At 38.2% G+C, this 19,320-nt stretch overlaps 2 protein-coding genes across 2 annotated transcripts; one reads left to right on the top strand and one right to left on the bottom strand.

Annotated features, from left to right (window-relative positions):
• The first annotated feature begins 10,353 nt into the window (after positions 1-10,353).
• Positions 10,354-14,169, top strand: LOC113722300 (probable serine/threonine-protein kinase PBL9). The gene is made up of 7 exons (XM_027245709.2): positions 10,354-10,702; positions 10,838-11,003; positions 11,593-11,918; positions 12,087-12,222; positions 12,352-12,494; positions 12,609-12,732; positions 13,363-14,169. Exons 2-7 carry the CDS (start codon positions 10,952-10,954, stop codon positions 13,800-13,802), a joined length of 1,221 nt encoding a protein of 406 aa, XP_027101510.1. The 5' UTR covers positions 10,354-10,702; positions 10,838-10,951; the 3' UTR covers positions 13,803-14,169.
• An 884-nt stretch (positions 14,170-15,053) lies between these two features.
• On the bottom strand, positions 15,054-19,296 carry LOC113722292 (serine/threonine-protein kinase PCRK1-like). The gene is made up of 4 exons (XM_027245698.2): positions 18,351-19,296; positions 17,244-17,504; positions 16,229-16,351; positions 15,054-15,992 (listed from the first exon to the last, which is right to left on the bottom strand). Exons 1-4 carry the CDS (start codon positions 18,756-18,758, stop codon positions 15,381-15,383), a joined length of 1,404 nt encoding a protein of 467 aa, XP_027101499.1. The 5' UTR covers positions 18,759-19,296; the 3' UTR covers positions 15,054-15,380.
• Positions 19,297-19,320: the final 24 nt, after the last annotated feature.

The following is a 19,320-nucleotide window of genomic DNA, read 5'->3' on the forward strand; positions in this document are numbered from 1 at the left end:
GGGTATTTTAGGAAATTACTAATTTAAATTTATGTTTCCAACCAAATTAATTACACTTTCTTAATCTGTGTGAAAAAAAAATCAAGACTAACAAAACGGGACGGAGGGAGTATATATATATATATTTTTTCCCCACTCCCCTATTCCCTTCCTACTCCAATCTTATCCGTTAGGATTTGAATCCAAATTTGTCAGATGATCATGAGAGTTCAAATCTTTGGTTACTAACCCCTACGGCTACTGGTTATATCTTATATGCTAAAATAACTCGCTCGCTACATAAATTTTTGACACAAATCGATCTCCCTGCCCTGTGAATTATACCAGAAATTTTCTTTTCTCCCTTTCCAAAAATGATGCCAACTCATAGAAAGTATCATGATGTCACGAGAGTAGACTGCACTTCCGAATTATGAATAAGGACACTCTGTCACTAATTTACCTTTTAATAATTCAAGCCACAACAAAGAAGGAAAAGAAAGAAAAAAAAAAAAAGAGAGAGGGGGAGAGAGAGAAATAGAGAAACTTTTTTTTTTTTTGAAACGATAGGAATTTGAAATAGAGAAACACTGCCTTTTTTTTTAATGCCAAGAGGGGATCGTCGGCTAGCCGGCTCCAAGCCGAGCCATATCGACAGGGTCTTAATCAATAATCAATAGGGGGCTGCTTCTAATGCCACTTGGCAAGCATGCATGTTCTGGAAATACGTACATGAAATGAATCCCAAAGTTGGAAGATTTTGATTCCTGACAAGTCAACCAAAAATATTAGAGGATGATTAGAATTCACAGCTAATATATGCTTTGTTGAATTAATTAGTGGACCAACAAACATGCATGCCTCCTCTATGGATTAAAAATGTCTTACTCTTAATTGGACAATAGTGGATAAAGTATGCAGGGTGGACGGCCACGATGAGACACGGTAGGGAGGAATGTTGATTAGGATCGCCATAAGAAATGACCAAATACATTACCTCATTTTTCCCAAGAAAAAAAAAAAAGAAGCTTATTTAAAATCTTGAGTAAGTTCAATTATTATTATAAATCAAAAGTGGTAAAATGGTGCAATGCTATTTGGAAATTGGGGGTTATGTGGGCGTCACGGGAATGTTTGGTTTCCAGATATGTAAAATCCGGAAAAGTAAGACAGCGTCGACTTTTATTCTCCCTCTCCAACTCTCCACCCTGCATTTTGTCAAAGTCACCCTTTTCCTCTTTACGAAACGTCACTTTTATCTTTACAGCGATTTGATAGCTAACCCCAGCAATTTAACTTTTAGCAGCAAGAAGGTTCGGTGTACCATTTACCAATCTAAAAAGAGAAATTTGTCAAATTGATCCCTAATATTTTCATATGAAACTTTTTTAGTCCCTAATATTTAAAATCAGCCAAAATAATCCCTAATATATAAATTATTAGCCAGTTTGGTCCTAATACTCGTATTTGCTTATTTCTCCGACTAAAAACATCACACCTCTCTCACGTGGGTATAATTTCAAGGGCAAAATAGAAAAACATTCGTTAATCCATGGTTTTACAGGCCAAACCCCCTTGGATTCCTATTATTTTTCTCCTTTTCCCTCAACACCATTTTGCAAACTAACCGGAAACCATCAACAAATTTTACCTTCTCAGTCAAAGCAGCTTTTGCACTTTCCTTGATTTCCCTGTCCCTATATCAAACCCCCAAGCCCTTCTTCAAATTCACCATACCTCTCAAAATAATTCAACAAAGTCTCAAAACTCATCTCAATTGGTTGGCGCATTCTCCACCAATTTTATTGCTGACAAACCCATCAATTTTATTGCTGGGGTTTTCTTGGGCAAGCAAGAAAGACTTAACATTCTTGAAAGTAACAAAACCATAGACTTTTGATAAAAATCTTGCGATAGGATGGGATGTCATCAACGATGGAAAGAACGGTATGGAGACTGCTAGGATGGGCAATTGCAACTTCTGAAGGATTCAACAACTTGGGATTTCGTGAAGCATTGCAAAATGCAAAATTTCACCTTCTTCAAGTTTCAAGTTTTCTGGTTCTCTTGAGATCATCAGGCTTTGGGTTAGTGGTGATGGTGGAATGCATCTGATGGAGTAGGTGCAGGGAAAATGACTCAAGATTGACTGTAGGAGGAGTGGGTGGAGTTATGGAAGAGTAGCCATTGAGAACTTGAGCTTTGAAGAGAATATTCTCTTCTTTTTCAGAGGTCTAAAACCATGGATTAATGAATGTTTTCTGATTTTGCCCTTAAAATTATATCCACGTGAGAGAGGTGTGTTGTTTTTAGTCGGAGAAATGAGCAAATACGAGCATTAGAACCAAACATGCTCATAATTTGTATCTTAGGGACTATTCTGACCGATTTTAAATGTTAGGAACTAAAAAAGTTTTTTGTGAAAATGTTAGGGATCAATTTAGCAAATTTCCCATCTAAAAATGCTCATCATACGAATTTTCAAATCTCTGTTGCTGAATAAATTATGTATGTTGCCGTGATTGATTATTAGATTTACAAACTAATAGTAAGATTGATCGAGTTGTTTCTCCTTCAACTTGAAATATTATTATTAAATAAGATGTACCGACTGATTCTTGATTCAGCTTACTTGTTCGGCTAATCAATCAATCAATTCTCGTGGAAAATGCCAAAAAATATGCTTCGGAAGGGCAGCTAAATACAATCTTGATAAATCCACATATTTGGACACCTACGAGCGACTTATACCCTGTCTGCGGATTAATTTATAACTTGTAGGAAGGCATACACCATGTGTGCACGTTAAAACAATATTTGTGAAGGGGAAAAAATAATTTGTTGGTGATTGTTAAAAATTTTATTAGCCTTGTAGATGGGAGTGAATTTTTTTTTACTAATTAGCGGGTTACTGAATAGGGATGGAGGTCTCGACGTGGAAAGAATACAGTGGCGACAACCATCGAAAGAGTGCAGTGGCAACATTTAAGTAGGTGTGAATAGTTTGTACGGAAAGAATACAGTGGCAACAATTAGGGATGGCAATGGGGCGGGGGTGGGGCGGGGGATCCTTCCCCCGTCCCCCGCCCCGTTGTCAAATAACTCCCCCCGTCCCCCGCCCCGTCCCCCGCCCCTTGCCCCCCATCCCCCGCCCCGCCCCCGCCCCGTTGCCCCCGCGGTCCCCCGCGGTCCCCCGCGAAAAAAGAAATTAACTTATCATAAATATTCATTTACAATAATACAATTATAAATAACGTTAAATAAAATGAAATAGCTGTCAAGATGAAAATAAAGCATAACAAGTCAAGTTACATTCATTCTAGTATTCAACAAATTCAGTCGAGTTGATTTCTCATATTCAACAAACTAAAAACACTCAACAATAAATTCAATTTTTCTCTTCATTAATATAACTTAACAACTTCAGAACATTTGCTCTTCGTCAACCTCGAGATGTGATAACTCACTTGATAAAGCAACCCTGACATTTGATGTTAAAATAAAAGAAGAATCTTGTCAACAGAGTATAGTGTATAACAAATAATTGGAGAAAATCAATTTAGATGAATCAAATTTCTTTAATACCTATTCAGTAACACAATCAACATCATCTTCTTCATCAAATAATGTATTACATAACATCCCTTCCGAAGTAGAAGAAGTAGCTGCACCAAAAAAAATAGCCACTGATTTACTAAATAAAGAAATGCAAAAAAAAAATGTATAAATTTAAAAGTAAAAGTTAAATCTTTTGTATACCATTTATTTCATTCCAGAGCCAAGTGCGAGTACACATCAATGCTTCCAAGGTATTGGCGTGAAGTTTACATCGATGAGGACTAATTATTCTTCCACAAGTACTAAATGCAGATTCAGATGCCACACTTGAGACGGGTACAGCTAGAATATCCTTAGCCATTTTTTGTAAAGTGGGATATTTAACCCCATGTGTTTTCCACCAACCAAGTATGTCAAAAGTCGGAACTCTTGGTAACACATTTTCCTCAAAATAAAAATCCAATTCCGTCTTAGAAGTAACATCAGCAGAGTTAGAAGCCACAAACTTATCAAAATCAGCAAGGGGATCCGTTTCAACTTCATTCTTATCATGACTCCCACTAACATGCTCACTATGTGAAGCCATGCACTGACTATCAACTCTATTTCCACCCAAACTAGATCGGTATTGATAATCATGCAACAAAGAATAACAATTTTGACGAATTGCTTCAATTTTCATGAATGATTCATCACCATAAATGATAGGAAAATAATACTCAATCAACTTCATTTTGTATCTAGGATCCAAAACTGCAGCAATACCAAGTATCACATTACAATCTTCCCAATATTTTTGATATTTTGCCATCATCTTTTCTGCCATTACTCTAATTAAACAATTTGAACTTTTCATCCATTGAGCCAATGATACCTTAATGTCACAAACTTTTGCAAAAAATTCATTTGATGTAGGATATCGAGTACCGGAGAACATTTCAGTGACTTGGTAGAATAATTTCAACTTCTCACAAATGGCATTACAAATTACCCAATCATCATCATTTGGCAAACTAGTGTAGTGTTTCTCACGCACTTTAACCCGTGGAAATACGTCTTTATAAATTGCAGCTGTTTGCAACATTAAAAAAGTCGAATTCCAACGGGTTTTACAATCCAAACACAACTTTTTAGTAGAAGAAATGCGCAATTGGCGAGCCGCTTCTTCAAATTTTTCAATTCTAGCAGCAGAAGCAGTCCAATACACCACACTATCACGAATTCTTTCAATACCACCCGATATCATTTCTAAACCATCTTTGACAATCAAATTTAAGATATGGGCAGCACACCGCATTTGAAGCACTAAACCATCTATCAACAAATCACTCACATTCAACTTTTCCAACAAACAATTAATCATACCATCATTGGTGGAACAATTATCTAAGGTAATCGTAGATATCTTACGATCAATATTCCAATCCATCAATGAACTAAGAAGCACATCACTTAACACTTCTTTGGTATGTGGAGCAGGAACATAGATAAACCTAAATAAAAGAAAAAAATAAGTTGCTCATGTATAACAAACAATTAACATAATTCAAGTTTTTAACTTTTGAAAACATACCTCAAAATTTGACTTTGTAAGATCCAAGACTCATCAATATAATGTGCAGTGATAGCCATGAAGCCTTTCTTTGTGTTGCTAGAAGTCCACATATCGGTTGTAACTGCTATCTTACTTCCAAGCTTCTCCAAAATATTACAATTCTTCAATCTTTGCAATTCATAGATCTTCAAAATATCTCCTTTAATTGTATTTCTTGACACAAGTTTAAAACATGGCTGCAAACTCTTAACAAATTTTCGAAAGCCTATGTGATCCACAATAGATAATGGATACTCATGCAATACAATTGCAGATGCAAGCTCATGGCGTGACTGTTGTTGATCGAACACATGATTGTGCAATTCTTGTTTGCCATCATTCTTTTTACTACCACCTCGAAGTAACATTTGCCTAATATCTTGTTTAGGCCTTTTAGCACACCTGTTGTAATGATCATGCAAGGTACTCGTCCCATGAGTGGCACCTGTCTTGTATTTTTTTTTACAATACTTGCACACACCATAAAAAATGCCATTTTCACCTTTCTCTCTATCAAAATGCGCCCAAACTTTTGATTTTAATTTTCTTTTTCCTCCTTCAATTTCATATTCATCTTCTTCTACTGTATCTGTCAAGTCAATTGATTCAACATTCCTTGATTGTGGAGTTGATGAATTATCCCCTTGTTCAGATGCAATTAGATTTTCGGACTGATTCATTGTAATAAGAATTCTACAAAGACAAGAAAGCAAATAGCACAATAAGTGGACTAATATAAGGGCAAATATATACACAATTTTCTGCATCATCAACCTTGATTAGTAAAGGCCTTTCAAAAAGGAAAAAAGTAAAATGGCAAAAGAAAGTGTTCTTTTGCATAGATAAGACATTTGTAGCTGATGATTCACTTATGTTTATCATTAGGATTTTAACAAAACAAACATCACCAAGCTGCTCAAACGAGTCATATTTGGACCTCTTACACAACATGAATAAAGGAAGCTTGGCTGAAATTGTTAAACAAATGGGATAAAAATGTGAAGTAACATATAGCCTGAACCTATGAGACCCACAATAACTTGACAATGGCTTTTAAAATTTTTTGACAGGTAGAGGGATTTGGCAGATGGAAGTCCGGGTCATGTTTTCCAGACTGTTACTTCAGATAAAGTTTCAAATTTCCCTTCACTCAGCAAAGAAAAAGCCTTGATAAAACTTGAAAACCCAATCAACAATGATGGGCCAGTCTTTATGAGTGCACCGGGATGCCAAATAAGAATGGCTAATCACCCAAGATTTAATTGCTTTGAAATTCAGAAAATTCTGTTATTTATCTCTCTCCAACTTCATCCAATTTCAGATCTAAAACTTATTAAGTGTTAATTGGTAGAATTTATTGCTCGATAATGAGATTATCTACAGCATGGATTCAAGCGAAAAAGAATACACTTAGCAGGTTCAACCCAGCGGACCATATGTCAGACTATGAAAAATAAATGAATAGTGATAAAAACAACCTAAGACCCAAACACATGAAACTTCAATAGAACTCCTTTCTGAATTTCTGTTTTCTCTCTGGGACTCCCAAACTACACGAGAAAGTTATATACTCTATTCTCAAGTTTCCCCTCCGATTCTCCTAAGAGACCTAAATACATATCTCCCGAAATAAAACAAAATAAACAATAGATTTTATTTGGTGCACTAATTTAAGGGCAAATATATACACAATTTTATAGTGGAGATTTGGTCAAAGCAAAGGAACAAATCAACAGAAAATTACGTAGAACCTGGAATTGGAAACTTCCAACTTGTCAATCAGTTTCTTCTCACTTGCCGACGAAGAGATGAGCTCGATCTGGGATTCTCGCTTGGGTAAAATGTTAGAAGGATTTAGACAGAGAATGGGTTTAGCCGTTTAGTTGAGTGAGTAGTGACTGAACTGATTACTGCTTAGAATTGAGGGGAATTGGAGGTGACAGCAGTGGCTGCCATTTTGCGAAGGAGGGAAAAATGGGAACGGCCGAATGGGGGAATGGCCGAATGGGGATAGATAATTAGGGATTTTGTTACTTGACTTACACTTACTTCTGTGTATTAATTATATATATATATTTTTTTTTCTTTTTTTTTGCGGGGGACGGGGCGGGGGATGGGGCGGGGGTATACTCCCCCGCCCCCGCCCCGTTTCTAAACGGGGGGAAAAAATTCCCCCCCGCCCCCGCCCCGAGAGCCCCCCGCGGGGCGGTTGCCCGCGGGCACCCGCCCCCATTGCCATCCCTAGCAACAATTACATAAAAGCGAGAAGTTTGTTAAATAGTACGTGGATATATCACGCTTAATCTTAAAATAGTGTATATTTGGAATAACAAATAATAACACAATTTTTTAACACGAAACGCCCTGCTTATCCTTCTTTATATATATATATATAGAGAGAGAGAGAGAGAGAGAGAGATGTGTATAAATTGGAAATGTCTGAAGCCGCTAATAAGACAAATTATGGTTCGTTTTCATGTGGTGTAAGTTGAGCATTGATTGAAATTGAATCGTCTTTTTCTATAGATTTCACTAAATCTCGCCATTGAAATTCTACTTCACGGTTCTTTCAAACTTTTAGCCATCACATTTCGAACTCCACAGGCCCTCAGATTTGGGTGGTCTTAATTTTTATTTTTTTTTTAATGAATGACATGAATATGAGCCCTTGATTTTGGAAGGATCAAAAGAGGTTGTGCCTTTAATCATCACCGTTGCCAACGAAAAGCTATTTGCCCTTTTTTCAGTGAATTGACGAGGAAAGCGTGAAATATCAGAAAGGAGGAGAAGAAAATGAGATGGATGTTAATTGAAGCTCAATCATATCCACCAATAATGTATTTCAAATGCATGTGAATTAGAAACTGCTCATAATTACAATTAAAGAAGATCTTTTAGAATTTCATCTTAAATATACGTCTTGAGACAAATAGAGGTATTAATGCAATCAAAAAGTTTCAACTTTGCTACAAAGAAACTAGTAATTTCGAATGTGTGGGGGGTTTAAAAAGTTTCTATATAAGAACGAAAGAAAAAAATGAATAAAGATGAAGAAATTGACACCGCACACACGAAAAAAAAAAGATGCTGTAAGAAAATAGTTAAATAAGATCCGGTAGAGGCTTTGCCATAATGCATTTTTAGCTGGTTTATAAATGCAGGAAGGTTGGGTCGAAACAGGTAATAAAGTGAAATTAATTGTGAGTAAAAGATTTTGAATTTATATAAAAAAAAAAAGTCACTGAAAGAAATTTATGCCTGTTAACATTTTGTGGAAGTCGCGTCCAAAGTTATTGCACAAATTTTTAATCATTGGAGTAATTCGGTGTGATCTCATTCATAATGCTGCATTTTAAATTACTTTTACCTTCGTCCATGTATAAATATTCGTACAAAACTTGTTGTAACTTCTCATTACTTTAACCTTTGCAGCCGTGTTTTCACACAGCTCCTGAAATTTGCTCAAACCAGCTGATTTAGCAGGTTGAGAAATGTAACATGTTTGACAAAACCCATCTCAACCACTGAAAAGCAAAAGCACCACTAGAACCCTTTAAAATGTTTCAATTTTCAAATGCAGGGTGCAGAAATTGCAGACACAAATTAATTAATTATTACACTGTCTATGAGTGGAACCTCCTGTCTATCTTGAACTGGTAAGGTGACTGTAATTACATTGTAGCAATATATTCCTTTAATTTTCTCTCGAAATATTTGTAATGAGCTGATGACGGCTCATCGACCAGTCCACAGCTGGACCGACCAGTCTACGCCGCTGGCTCACAGACATTCATTTTTTTTTTAATTTTTAAAATTTTTTCCGGTACACGAAACCAAAATTGGCTGCCACTTTCCTGCCAACAATTTCAAGCCGAGCCAGTCGGAGCCCAGAAGCCATAAAATGACAAACCGAATTCCATCATTGAAGGTACACTGATCCTCTGATCCAACGGCTTAGAATCCGGCAGCGGTTTCTTTCTGCACTTTTGTTCTTTACTCCTACTTGTCTTAAAAGAAGCCTCAGAAGTCTAAGCTGTGTGGGAAGTGAGGGGAGAGAGCATTTATTAATGGGATATTTACATTTTCCTTCCCTCATGTTCACCAAAATGAACAAAATCCCAAATGTTTTGGAAAATCAAAATCACTCCCTTTGACCAAAAGCGACAAAACTAAAGGCCCCTACCGTCAACAAAGTAACGACTCCAATCCAATGTACACCTAAATTTCGCATAAACTTCTAAATATGAGAAAAAATAATTAGTGAAAAAAAAAGTAGATGTGGAGACCAATTGTGAATTTGTTCGTCTCGTCACCGTCTTAGGCTAGGACCGCGGTAGTGCTTGAATAGGGACCTCCTCAGAATTCGATCCCCGGTTCCTTGAATAAGGGGTCTTGGGGATGGCTCTTGGTACCATTTGGACTAGATGTGACTGTCAAAAACGCGATCCGAGTTGAGTTGCTGCTAGCCAAATTGGCTGGGAATGGCCGAGCTAACAGAAGGTGAATGAGTGGACCGACCTGTAAAGGGAGGAAATGGCCGGGCTGACTCCTCGAAATAACTCCGACGGTCAAGTCAGCAAGAGTTAGAGAATATAGTAGCAGTATAGAATACCGTAAATAGCGTACCTTGTGTCATCTTGTGGTGCGGTATTTATAGGTTTGAAGGTGATAGTTTCCTTGTATGACTACGAGTCCTAGTTAAGGGGGAGTTTTTCTAAGGTTCCGCCTATTAGTCCCGAAAAGCTCGAGGAGCATGGCCCACCAGGCCCACACGGCTGAGAGGCGGTGGAAACGGTCGAGCTGGCGCCCCTCATACCCGAACTATTTTGGCCGAGCGATCGTATCACTACATCCGAGCTGACACGTGGCGTCTTTAGATTGGCCCCATTACAGTAGACTTTTTAAGTTTTTAAAATTTTGTTAGTAAAGAAGAGGTGAGATTTCATATATAAGAAGGAAAATTTGAGACAAAAACCTTTAAATCATGGGATTTCAACCTTAATCATTAGACTATCCTTTAAACATATTCCTGGTCTACAAATTTATTTTTTGAAAAATGTATTTTTATCTGCAGAAACATATCTTTGACATCAACTTACACCGGTCTAGTCAAAGGGATATTTCCCAAACCACAGGGGGCACAATAGTAGTTTTGTAAAACCACAAGGGATGTAGTTGCAATTAACCCGTTATCAATAGAAGGCTTCTACGGCTTAAGGCTGAGGCTGAGCAGGTTGGACCAGCAACAACTGCAGCCCGCCATTAATACCATTTGCACCTTCTAACTCTCAGCTGCCCCTTTCCCTCTCCCCCTTGCCTTCTTTCTTCACCTTCCAACGGCCTCTCTTTCTTGATAATGAACCTCGCTTAGCATTATTTGCTGAATTCCCCTTCTCTCTCTTTCTGAAGCAAAATACTTGGTCCAAAAATAAAGCTACTACATATATCTCAAAGCCCCCAAAAGCCCAGATAGATAACAAGAAAATTTAGCTCGTTTTCAGCTCAGAAAGCTCAGAGCTTTATCATTCCTGTCTGGGGTTTGCAAAAGTATTTTTGGGGCCAAAAGGAGAGGTGGGTTTTTTTTTTTTTTTTTTGTCAAAAATATATATACAACTTTTATCCGGAGCTTGCTTGAATTTGGTCCTTTTTTAGTTACAAAGCTAATAGCTTTATGCACTAAAGAAAACTTACTTTCTTGAACCTTAGATCTAGCTTTCGAGCGGTGTGAAGCTGCGGTCGTGTAATAGTTTCCCTTTTCACTTGTGATCCGCTGAGCAAGATAAGTTTGCTGGAGGAGGAATAACCTAGGAGTTCTTTACAATGGGAATTTGCTTAAGTGCTAGAATTAAAGCTGAAAGCCCATATCATACAGGTGAGGATGTTAACTGTATTCACTTGAACAAAAGACATTTTTTAAATTCATGATTATGTTTATCAAATAGAAGGTCATTGATTTCAATTTGATTGCTGAGGTGCACTTTTTAGGTTATATTTTGGTATCTTTGTGATTTATTACCTGAAGAATGAAAACTTTGAAATGATCTTTCCCAAAATGTTAATATATATTGAGGTGGATGTGTGCTTCTGTTAGTTCGAAATAGTGGAATTCAGCTATATTTTCTAATCTGTGCATGCATATGTATGGTATTGTTACATGAAACTCATCAGAAAATTTCAGAGATCGGCCAGAGTGACACTCTCTTATGCTTATGTGAGATTGGCTAATTGCCGTTTTAACCTTGCAAGACTGGTCTCGTGAAAATTACTTTCGGAATTGAAAATCATGCATCTAAGACTAATTTGTTGTGAAAGAGATCAGGCTTTTTTGAAGTTTTAGTGACGTTAGAAACATGTTTCTCCTTGTCACAGAAAGTGGTTGAGCAAGATTTTCTTTGGGGTTTTGATCTTTTTTTTTTAATATATATTTCCTAATGGTACATTTGATCTGCTAATCTGATCAGGGTTAACTTCAAAAAATGTGAGCACAGATGGGAATAGTCTGAAGAGTTCAAGTGGCAAGGTCTCATCAGGCTCAGTGCCACCACCTCCACGGAGTGAGGGTGAGATCTTGCAGTCTCCCAATTTGAAGAGCTTTAGCTTTTCTGACCTCAAGATGGCCACCAGGAACTTTCGTCCTGATAGTGTGCTCGGAGAAGGAGGGTTCGGCTCAGTTTTTAAAGGTTGGATTGATGAGAACTCATTTGCAGCTACCAAGCCTGGAACGGGTGTGGTAATCGCTGTCAAAAGGCTTAACCTAGAAAGTTTTCAAGGCCACAGGGAGTGGCTGGTAAGTTTCTTGATTACTCTCTTAGTACTCTTTTTATTGTTCAAATATGTCCTGAAGCTTGCTTGAAATGCTAGGTGGAGGACACGAGGATGCCATTTAGTTGTGTCATCAATAAGTTAATGAAATTGTTGGTGTAGGTTTCATCTTATTCCACTTTTGTTTCTATAGGCGGAAGTGAACTATTTGGGACAGTTTTGCCATCCTCATCTTGTGAAACTTATCGGCTATTGCTTGGAGGATGAGCACCGACTTTTGGTGTATGAATTCATGCCCAGGGGCAGCTTAGAGAACCATTTGTTTAGAAGTATAAAGCTTTTCCTTCTGTATATGTACACTATGAATATCAGACTAGTTACAACATATATATATATATATATATATATATATATATATATATATATATAAACCCTTATTCTTTATTGTTTTGTAACAGGGGGTTCTTACTTTCAACCACTCTCTTGGAACCTCCGACTGAGGGTTGCTGTTGGAGCTGCAAAAGGACTTGCTTTTCTACACAGTGCTGAAAACAAAGTGATCTACAGGGACTTCAAAACTTCAAATATTCTGCTTGATTCGGTATGTTTTCCTCATTCAGCGATTTTGTAATTGCATTTAGGCTGGTGGTTGTCAAATTTTGTATTGGAAAGGAGTATATTAGTCAACCTGGTTTTTCATTTTTTAACTTCGCAGAGCTACAATGCCAAGCTATCCGACTTTGGTCTGGCCAAGGATGGACCCACAGGTGATAAAAGCCATGTCTCCACAAGAGTTATGGGAACATATGGATATGCAGCACCAGAATATCTAGCTACTGGTATGTTACAACGCTTGTCATATCCCATATGCAGTTTTGTGCTTTTATAGCTTGTTTGTTAATGACCCAACCTGCATTTCTCTTTTATTTTATCCAGTCTTTGGCTGTTGGAAATTCAAGCCACTCAGCCAGACTGTTAAACTATTGTCTTATCCAATGCCATAACTTTATAGCCTGGATGCAAGTTGCATGCCTTTGCACTCTTCCTATCCCGTCCAAATTTCAAACTTTTTGTCATCTTTCCTCCTCCACCATTTTGGTACTTGATTAACTTTAATTCAATAATAACCTAGCTGCAAATATGACTTATAGTTTGTTGTGGGTAGATGGCTGAATTTGGGCAAGCCCCGCCATGTTTGTCCCTTCTTGCAAGAATGTACAGAATTCCTGATCAAATGGATTAATGTGGTTGCTATTCTTTTTCCTTTTCCTCTCCGGAATGCAACAGTCGCTGGTCTTCTCCTAAATAATGCTATAGTTGGCATATCTACCAATTTCAGTGGATTTTCTACTAGTCTGAGATGTTTTTCAAAAATCCATTCAAACAGTCCATAGTTGCATTCTTCTCCTTTCATTCTGCATCCTGTGTATGATAAACAGATTTTTTTATGTTCCATCTCTTCAATTTAGGTCATTTGACTTCCAAGAGTGATGTGTATAGCTTTGGAGTTGTTCTTCTTGAAATGCTATCTGGTAGGAGAGCAATTGACAAGAACAGACCGACTGGAGAACACAACCTCGTTGAATGGGCCAAGCCATACCTAACTAATAAAAGAAAAATCTTTCGCATCCTGGATAACCGTCTCGAAGGCCAGTATTCATTGGACGTGGGTTATAAGGCCGCTAACCTTGCTTTCCGATGTATATCGATGGATCCTCGGTTTAGGCCAACCATGAATGAAATAGTGAAGGAACTAGAGCACATTCAGGACTCAAATAGCAAAGAGAAGATTGGCAACAATGCACCAGCTAGGTCCAGGCCTCGCAGACTAAGTGCTGATGATGCCAGAAAGAGAAACATTCCTGCTGCTTATCCGAGACCATCTGCATCTCCCCTTTTCAGCAAGTAAACATGAATACTGGAAAAAAGCTTTTCCATTCCAACTCTGAGTAGTAGTAACTCAAGCGTTTTCACGGTAGTCTCGTAACCTTGGAATTGACTTTGAAACGGTGACATGTACAGCGATAATGTCTAAAAGATCTCCTGCCTTCAGTTTAAAACATGTTTGCAACACTAGGTAGGAATACAGCTTGGTCTAGCATAAAATGATGTTAGCTCTCATCTTATTGGGAAATTTTTGTTTTCCCTGCAGGGGTCTTGTCATCTTCAAATTTGTATATCTATATGTGTGTAGTTCTCTATATATATTTTTGCAATTCTTTCTTGAGGGAAAACATTAAGCACATAGCTATCTACCTTAAAATGTTTTGGCTTCATATTCTTTGTTTTCTTGCTTCTCCTGACGGATTAGTTGATTCCAATGGAGAAAAGGAGGAATGACCTTGTGAATGAGTGGTCCTGGCATAAATGTCAGTAGCAAAATAGCAATCACTTTCACTTATGCTTTATAAGAGTTCGACAACTAGAACTGGCTGGAAGATAAAAAAAGTGGTCGTATGCGTCGCTCTCTCTTGGTGCCGTCCGTGTAAATCCAGCGGCAAATTCCATGTCTGAGACCCTTAACCTAAAAGTTAAATACTAACTGCCAGCAAGAAATGATTTACAAAATGAGGTTGGATCACCTAATCCACTGTTTCACGCTACCATATTTGATACGGTAATAGCCTCATGAGCAAATTCATGAAATGCAAATCTCTTTTAGACTAAATCCTCGGACAACAACCCCAAAACCGAGTGGTTCTCCTCCGCATCTTCTAAAATTATGTTAGTATAACATCGATGGCGTCACCTTCCAACACAACATTTTCCTATCTGTCGACCCAAAAAGCTTAAATATGCAAAATCTCAGGAATGATCGGGGAACGGCCCAGAAAATTCAAATAAGGGATTCGTATATCGGCTCGAAGTTTATTAGCGAAGTGTGTGACTTCTATCCAAGAGAATAATAGCCCATAAAATTGGCAGCAACGGGATTAGAATGGCGGCTTTTGTATGTCAACCAATGCGTCCGCACTGGGAACTTGGATCATCTCAAAAGGGCCGGGATTGCGCATATTCATCTCTAATGGGGTTGGGCCATTCCAGTTTTGCTGATTTTCTGGAGGAAGAAGCTTCTTTCTTTGTGACATGGTTGCAGCTCGCATCAGGCTATTTTGTCACAATAAACATATCATAGGAAAAATTCTATGGCCCGTTCAAATACCGCGAACCATTTTGACTTGACTTGTATAACTGGCGAATTGACGACATGCATTCGATTGCAGCATGAAGATCCTTCACCAACCTCACACACACACACAGATGTTTAACTTGACACCTGAAAAGATAATGATATCAAAGGCATCGAATGGACAAGATTGTAGTGACAAGATAACGCTACATATGCGCTTCTTAATCCGGCAACACTAGTAATGGCTTTTCACCCTTCCTCACACAGCGACACCTAATATTTACGAGTGGTACAGGGAAGATTGTGAATTCACAACCATGCGATCATGGCCGGTATGTTCTTCTATCTCCATCTTTCTCAAGAAAGCGCATTGGCTAGTGACGCCCGCAGAGACAGCCCTGTGCATATCAAGAAGTTCTTATTTAAGCCTGGCGTCCAATTTCTCCAATCCAGCCTCCCAATGGATTTGTTCCTAAAGCTCACCATTTCTTTCAAATCAAAGCCCCTTCTTCTATCGTTGCTCCCCTGCTTGCCTGACTCAAGCTCAACCCCTGCAACTTCTTCCTTCACATCCTCAGTTTCATTGACGCCTTCGGGTACACGATCCAAACAGGCTGTCTCGCTAATGATGTTCCCAAGCATCTCAACCACCTCACTCATTCTAGGGCGAGATTTGGATTGTTTCAAGAGGCATTTGTTGGCAACGGATGCTAGTCTCTGAGCTGACTTCAGGCAATCTTTGCCTTCAAGTCGTGGGTCAAGAATCAAGTGGAATTTTTTAGAATCTGACACATATGGTCTCACCCATTCCAAAAGCTTTTGCTCCCCTCTGGGCAAATTTCGCTCCAGCACCCGCCTTCCTGTGATAAGCTCATATAGAACCACACCAAAACTCCATACATCACTTTTAGCGGTGAGTCTGCCAGTGTGGACATACTCGGGGGCTGCATAGCCTACTGTACCAACAACCTAAAGGGAATGCCAGACATCATTACACGAAATGTCATTGAAGAAAAGAAAAAGAAATTCATGAATTTAGATGTAATAGTGAATGTGCTATAGGTTGAAAGGAAAAATCGATCAGTTATGGAAGACAACTTCCAAAATTAGATACAGCATAAGAATAATTTTTGATAGCGTAGATGCGAAGCCAAATCTCAAGACTAAAGTAAGGAGAAGGAAACAGAGAGATACATGAAACTTACGGATGTGGAAACATGACCAAATCCAGCTGTTGGACCCTGTCTGGCCAGTCCAAAATCTGAAAGCTTGGCTTTGAAATCTTCATCCAGAAGAATGTTGGAAGCTTTGAGATCTCGAAATATGAGCTGGAAACAGAAAAGCTCATCAGAAATTAAAACAACATCCAAAGAAAGTATAACTACAATATTGCTTCAAGACATGAGCCAGCAATTCACAAAGATGAAGGATATCCAAATGAAAAGAGATGGCAACAATTTGGATGATACAATTATATGGTAACTCTTATGACTAGATCCAAGTAGGATATGCATGGACATGAAGATGATTACTTTTTCTTCTGAAGGGTCACTCATGCAAAGAGTCTTAAGATTATCAACATAGGCAAACCCCTTCTCCTCAATGCCTAAACCAATCACTAATCAAGAATGGCAACTGGAGCTACCTTTCAAGCCAAGATCTGTCAGAATTACAATATAAGCATATTTAAATCATAAAAAGGAAAATGTCCAACAGTGTACTTGAACTGAGATATTTAACAAATTCTTTGCAACTGTAAAAGATTTTTGCCGCTAAATGTATGTCATTCAATTGCAGTTATACAGAGAATAGCTACTGTTGATTACCATACATAGAGCTCTCGACTTCACTACAACAGACAAAATTTCTTTTTGTTTAAGATACAGCCAAGAGCATGCCTGACTCAACTAATTTGGGAAACTTGAAAATTCGACAATAACGCTTCCAGAAAGATTTAACAAGGAAGATACTTCCATAAAATAGACCATTTGGGCAATATAATCAGTTTAGGTACTTCATACAACCATAAACTAAGAAAATATTTGCAGAAGTCAATTCACTTCATATTTGGCTTGGGATACATCATAATGTACAAGATAAAGAAATTCGTTTCAAGACTTGATTAGGGTCAACTATCAGAATATGATAAGCTATCTTAACCTAAAAAAGAAACTTTTTGTTCAACACTACTCTTATTGAAAAATGACAAGCATAAATCACCTGAAAGTCCATTTCCTCGTGAAGGTATGCCAAACCACGAGCTGCATCTTGAGCAATTTTTAATCTCTGAATCCAAGGGAGAGGAGATGCAGAACGGGCCAACAAATGGTCTTCCAAGCTTTTATTTCTCATAAGCTCATAGACCAAGAGCCGCTGGATCCCTCTTTCATCATCTTCGGCACAATATCCAAATAACTTGACAAGATTCGGGTGATTGACTACACCCAAAAAGTTCACTTCGTTGATCCATTCTTTGTGCCCCTGAATACTAGAATGCAAAATTGTAACCCATAAGGTAAAGAGAAATTTATTCTCATGTTCAAGAGGAAAAAAAAAAAACTCAAATCTGCATAGCCATTAGCATAAAGTAAAACAAACTACAGGGATAAGAAAGAAAAATGAAAAAAATAAATAATGTGCTAAGGAAAAAAACCATTTTTAGCAAGCTAGTCAACTCTTTGGGGCTAATGTTGTGATCAGTTGATGGCAATGTTCTTCTTAGACTTAGTCAGCGACATTGAAAGTTTGAATGGGTACAACCTTTATCAGTTCAGTAGAAAGAACACACACACACAAACACACACAAGCTCCTTGACAAAGTCTTCAACGTAATCAAAATTTATTGAATTATGAAGTTGGTTTGATGAACCTCAAATACGCCGCCTAAAAATTTCTGTACTGGACCAGGACTCGCCACAGATGACACACTGCTATCAGAGCTAAAGTTTCTAACCACCAGACAGGAAGATCAGTGCATTTTATGTTAAATTAGATTCTAAAACTGGAGCTGTTTTAAATTGAAGCAGGAACCATCAAATCCATACCAGTTAATCTCAATTAAAGCTGAAGCTGACAAACAATCAGTGGAAAAATAAAAAGAATCCAACATGATACTGTTCTATATTAATATAAAATCCTTAAAGATTTGTCCCTTTTTTCGGGTTTCTTTGCATGATTATCGCTTCAATCAATTTCTTACCAGAAATGATCAACTTTCAGAACCAAAAAAAAAAATCCCAAACCAGAAAAATGACAAATACAGAACAAATTCCCAAATGCATCAAAAATTTTCCACTAATTAAATAATAGAAACAAAAAAGGGCATGCCTGGAATCCATTGCGATTCAACTGTTTGATAGCAACTTCCATCTTCTCCTCCGAATCCGGGTCCGGTTGCCCCCCAACATTAACAACCCCCCTATAAACGCATCCGAAGCCACCTTCTCCGATCATGAGACCCCTGCTGAACCCTCTGGTTGCTGCTTTCAGCTCGTAAAAGCTGAAAACTCTGAGATCATTAGCTCTCCGCTGGCTCAGAAACTCGTAGAAGCCGAAGGAGTCGGTGAAGTCCCTGGACTCGGAGCCAAACTCAGAGCGCCTCACTGAATCAACACTACTGGAAGCCACGCTCAAGGAGCGTGCCCAAGTCACCTTGGATGTCCGAGATAATACGGCGTCGTCGACGTCCTCATCGTCCCCCTTTGTCTCCCCATTAGTAAAATGAAAGCATTTCATATTTTTCTTCCCTTTTTATTCCCAATTTGACATGAGAAATGGGATTCCAGAGAAGCGAAAAATAGGTGAATTGGGAAACGGAAAAGGTCAAAAGGCAGTTGGGCAATCAACTAACCACAAATGCTATCTACCTTGGGATATTTCACTACTTACCACGTAGCAAGTGAGAAAAAATTATGGGACATTGGTTTTCTCGAAATTTTTTTTTTTTTTAATGGGATATTGGTTAACGATGCACTTCACCGGTGTCTGAAATGGAGGGGAGATATTATTGTCGTGTTGCGGGCGAAAGGGGAGAGAAATGGTAAGTGAGTCACGAGACAGGAATGACTGAGGAATGCAGCAGTTGCAGACTGCAGAGAGTGTGTGTGTGTGCGTGAGAGAGAGAGAGAGAGTTGGTAGGAGCGGTCTCTCAGGTCAGGTGACGAGTTTGAATACAAAATGGATATTTGGAGGGAGGGGTTTGATTGCAAATTTTTTTAAGCTTTGGATTACGAGGAGGTTGGAGAAGAGAGAAGAAGTCGTTTAATTTTCCAAATGGAGTCGTGAGAATGGATAGGCG

The sequence above is a fragment of the Coffea arabica genome, chromosome 1c, assembly GCF_036785885.1.
Source record: "Coffea arabica cultivar ET-39 chromosome 1c, Coffea Arabica ET-39 HiFi, whole genome shotgun sequence".
NCBI classification, from domain to species: domain Eukaryota; kingdom Viridiplantae; phylum Streptophyta; class Magnoliopsida; order Gentianales; family Rubiaceae; genus Coffea; species Coffea arabica.

Excerpts from the sequence above, each read along its gene's own strand:
- LOC113722300 (XM_027245709.2), top strand. The coding sequence starts at position 10,952 with ATGGGAATTTGCTTAAGTGCTAGAATTAAAGCTGAAAGCCCATATCAT. Across the intron at positions 11,919-12,086 it reads AAGGCCACAGGGAGTGGCTG|GCGGAAGTGAACTATTTGGG; the intron begins GTAAGTTTCTTG and ends TTGTTTCTATAG. Across the intron at positions 12,495-12,608 it reads CAAATATTCTGCTTGATTCG|AGCTACAATGCCAAGCTATC; the intron begins GTATGTTTTCCT and ends TTAACTTCGCAG.
- LOC113722292 (XM_027245698.2), bottom strand. The coding sequence starts at position 18,758 with ATGAAATGCTTTCATTTTACTAATGGGGAGACAAAGGGGGACGATGAG. Across the intron at positions 17,505-18,350 it reads TGAATCGCAATGGATTCCAG|GGGCACAAAGAATGGATCAA; the intron begins GCATGCCCTTTT and ends TCTAGTATTCAG. Across the intron at positions 16,352-17,243 it reads ACGAGGAAATGGACTTTCAG|CTCATATTTCGAGATCTCAA; the intron begins GTGATTTATGCT and ends TTCTGTTTCCAG.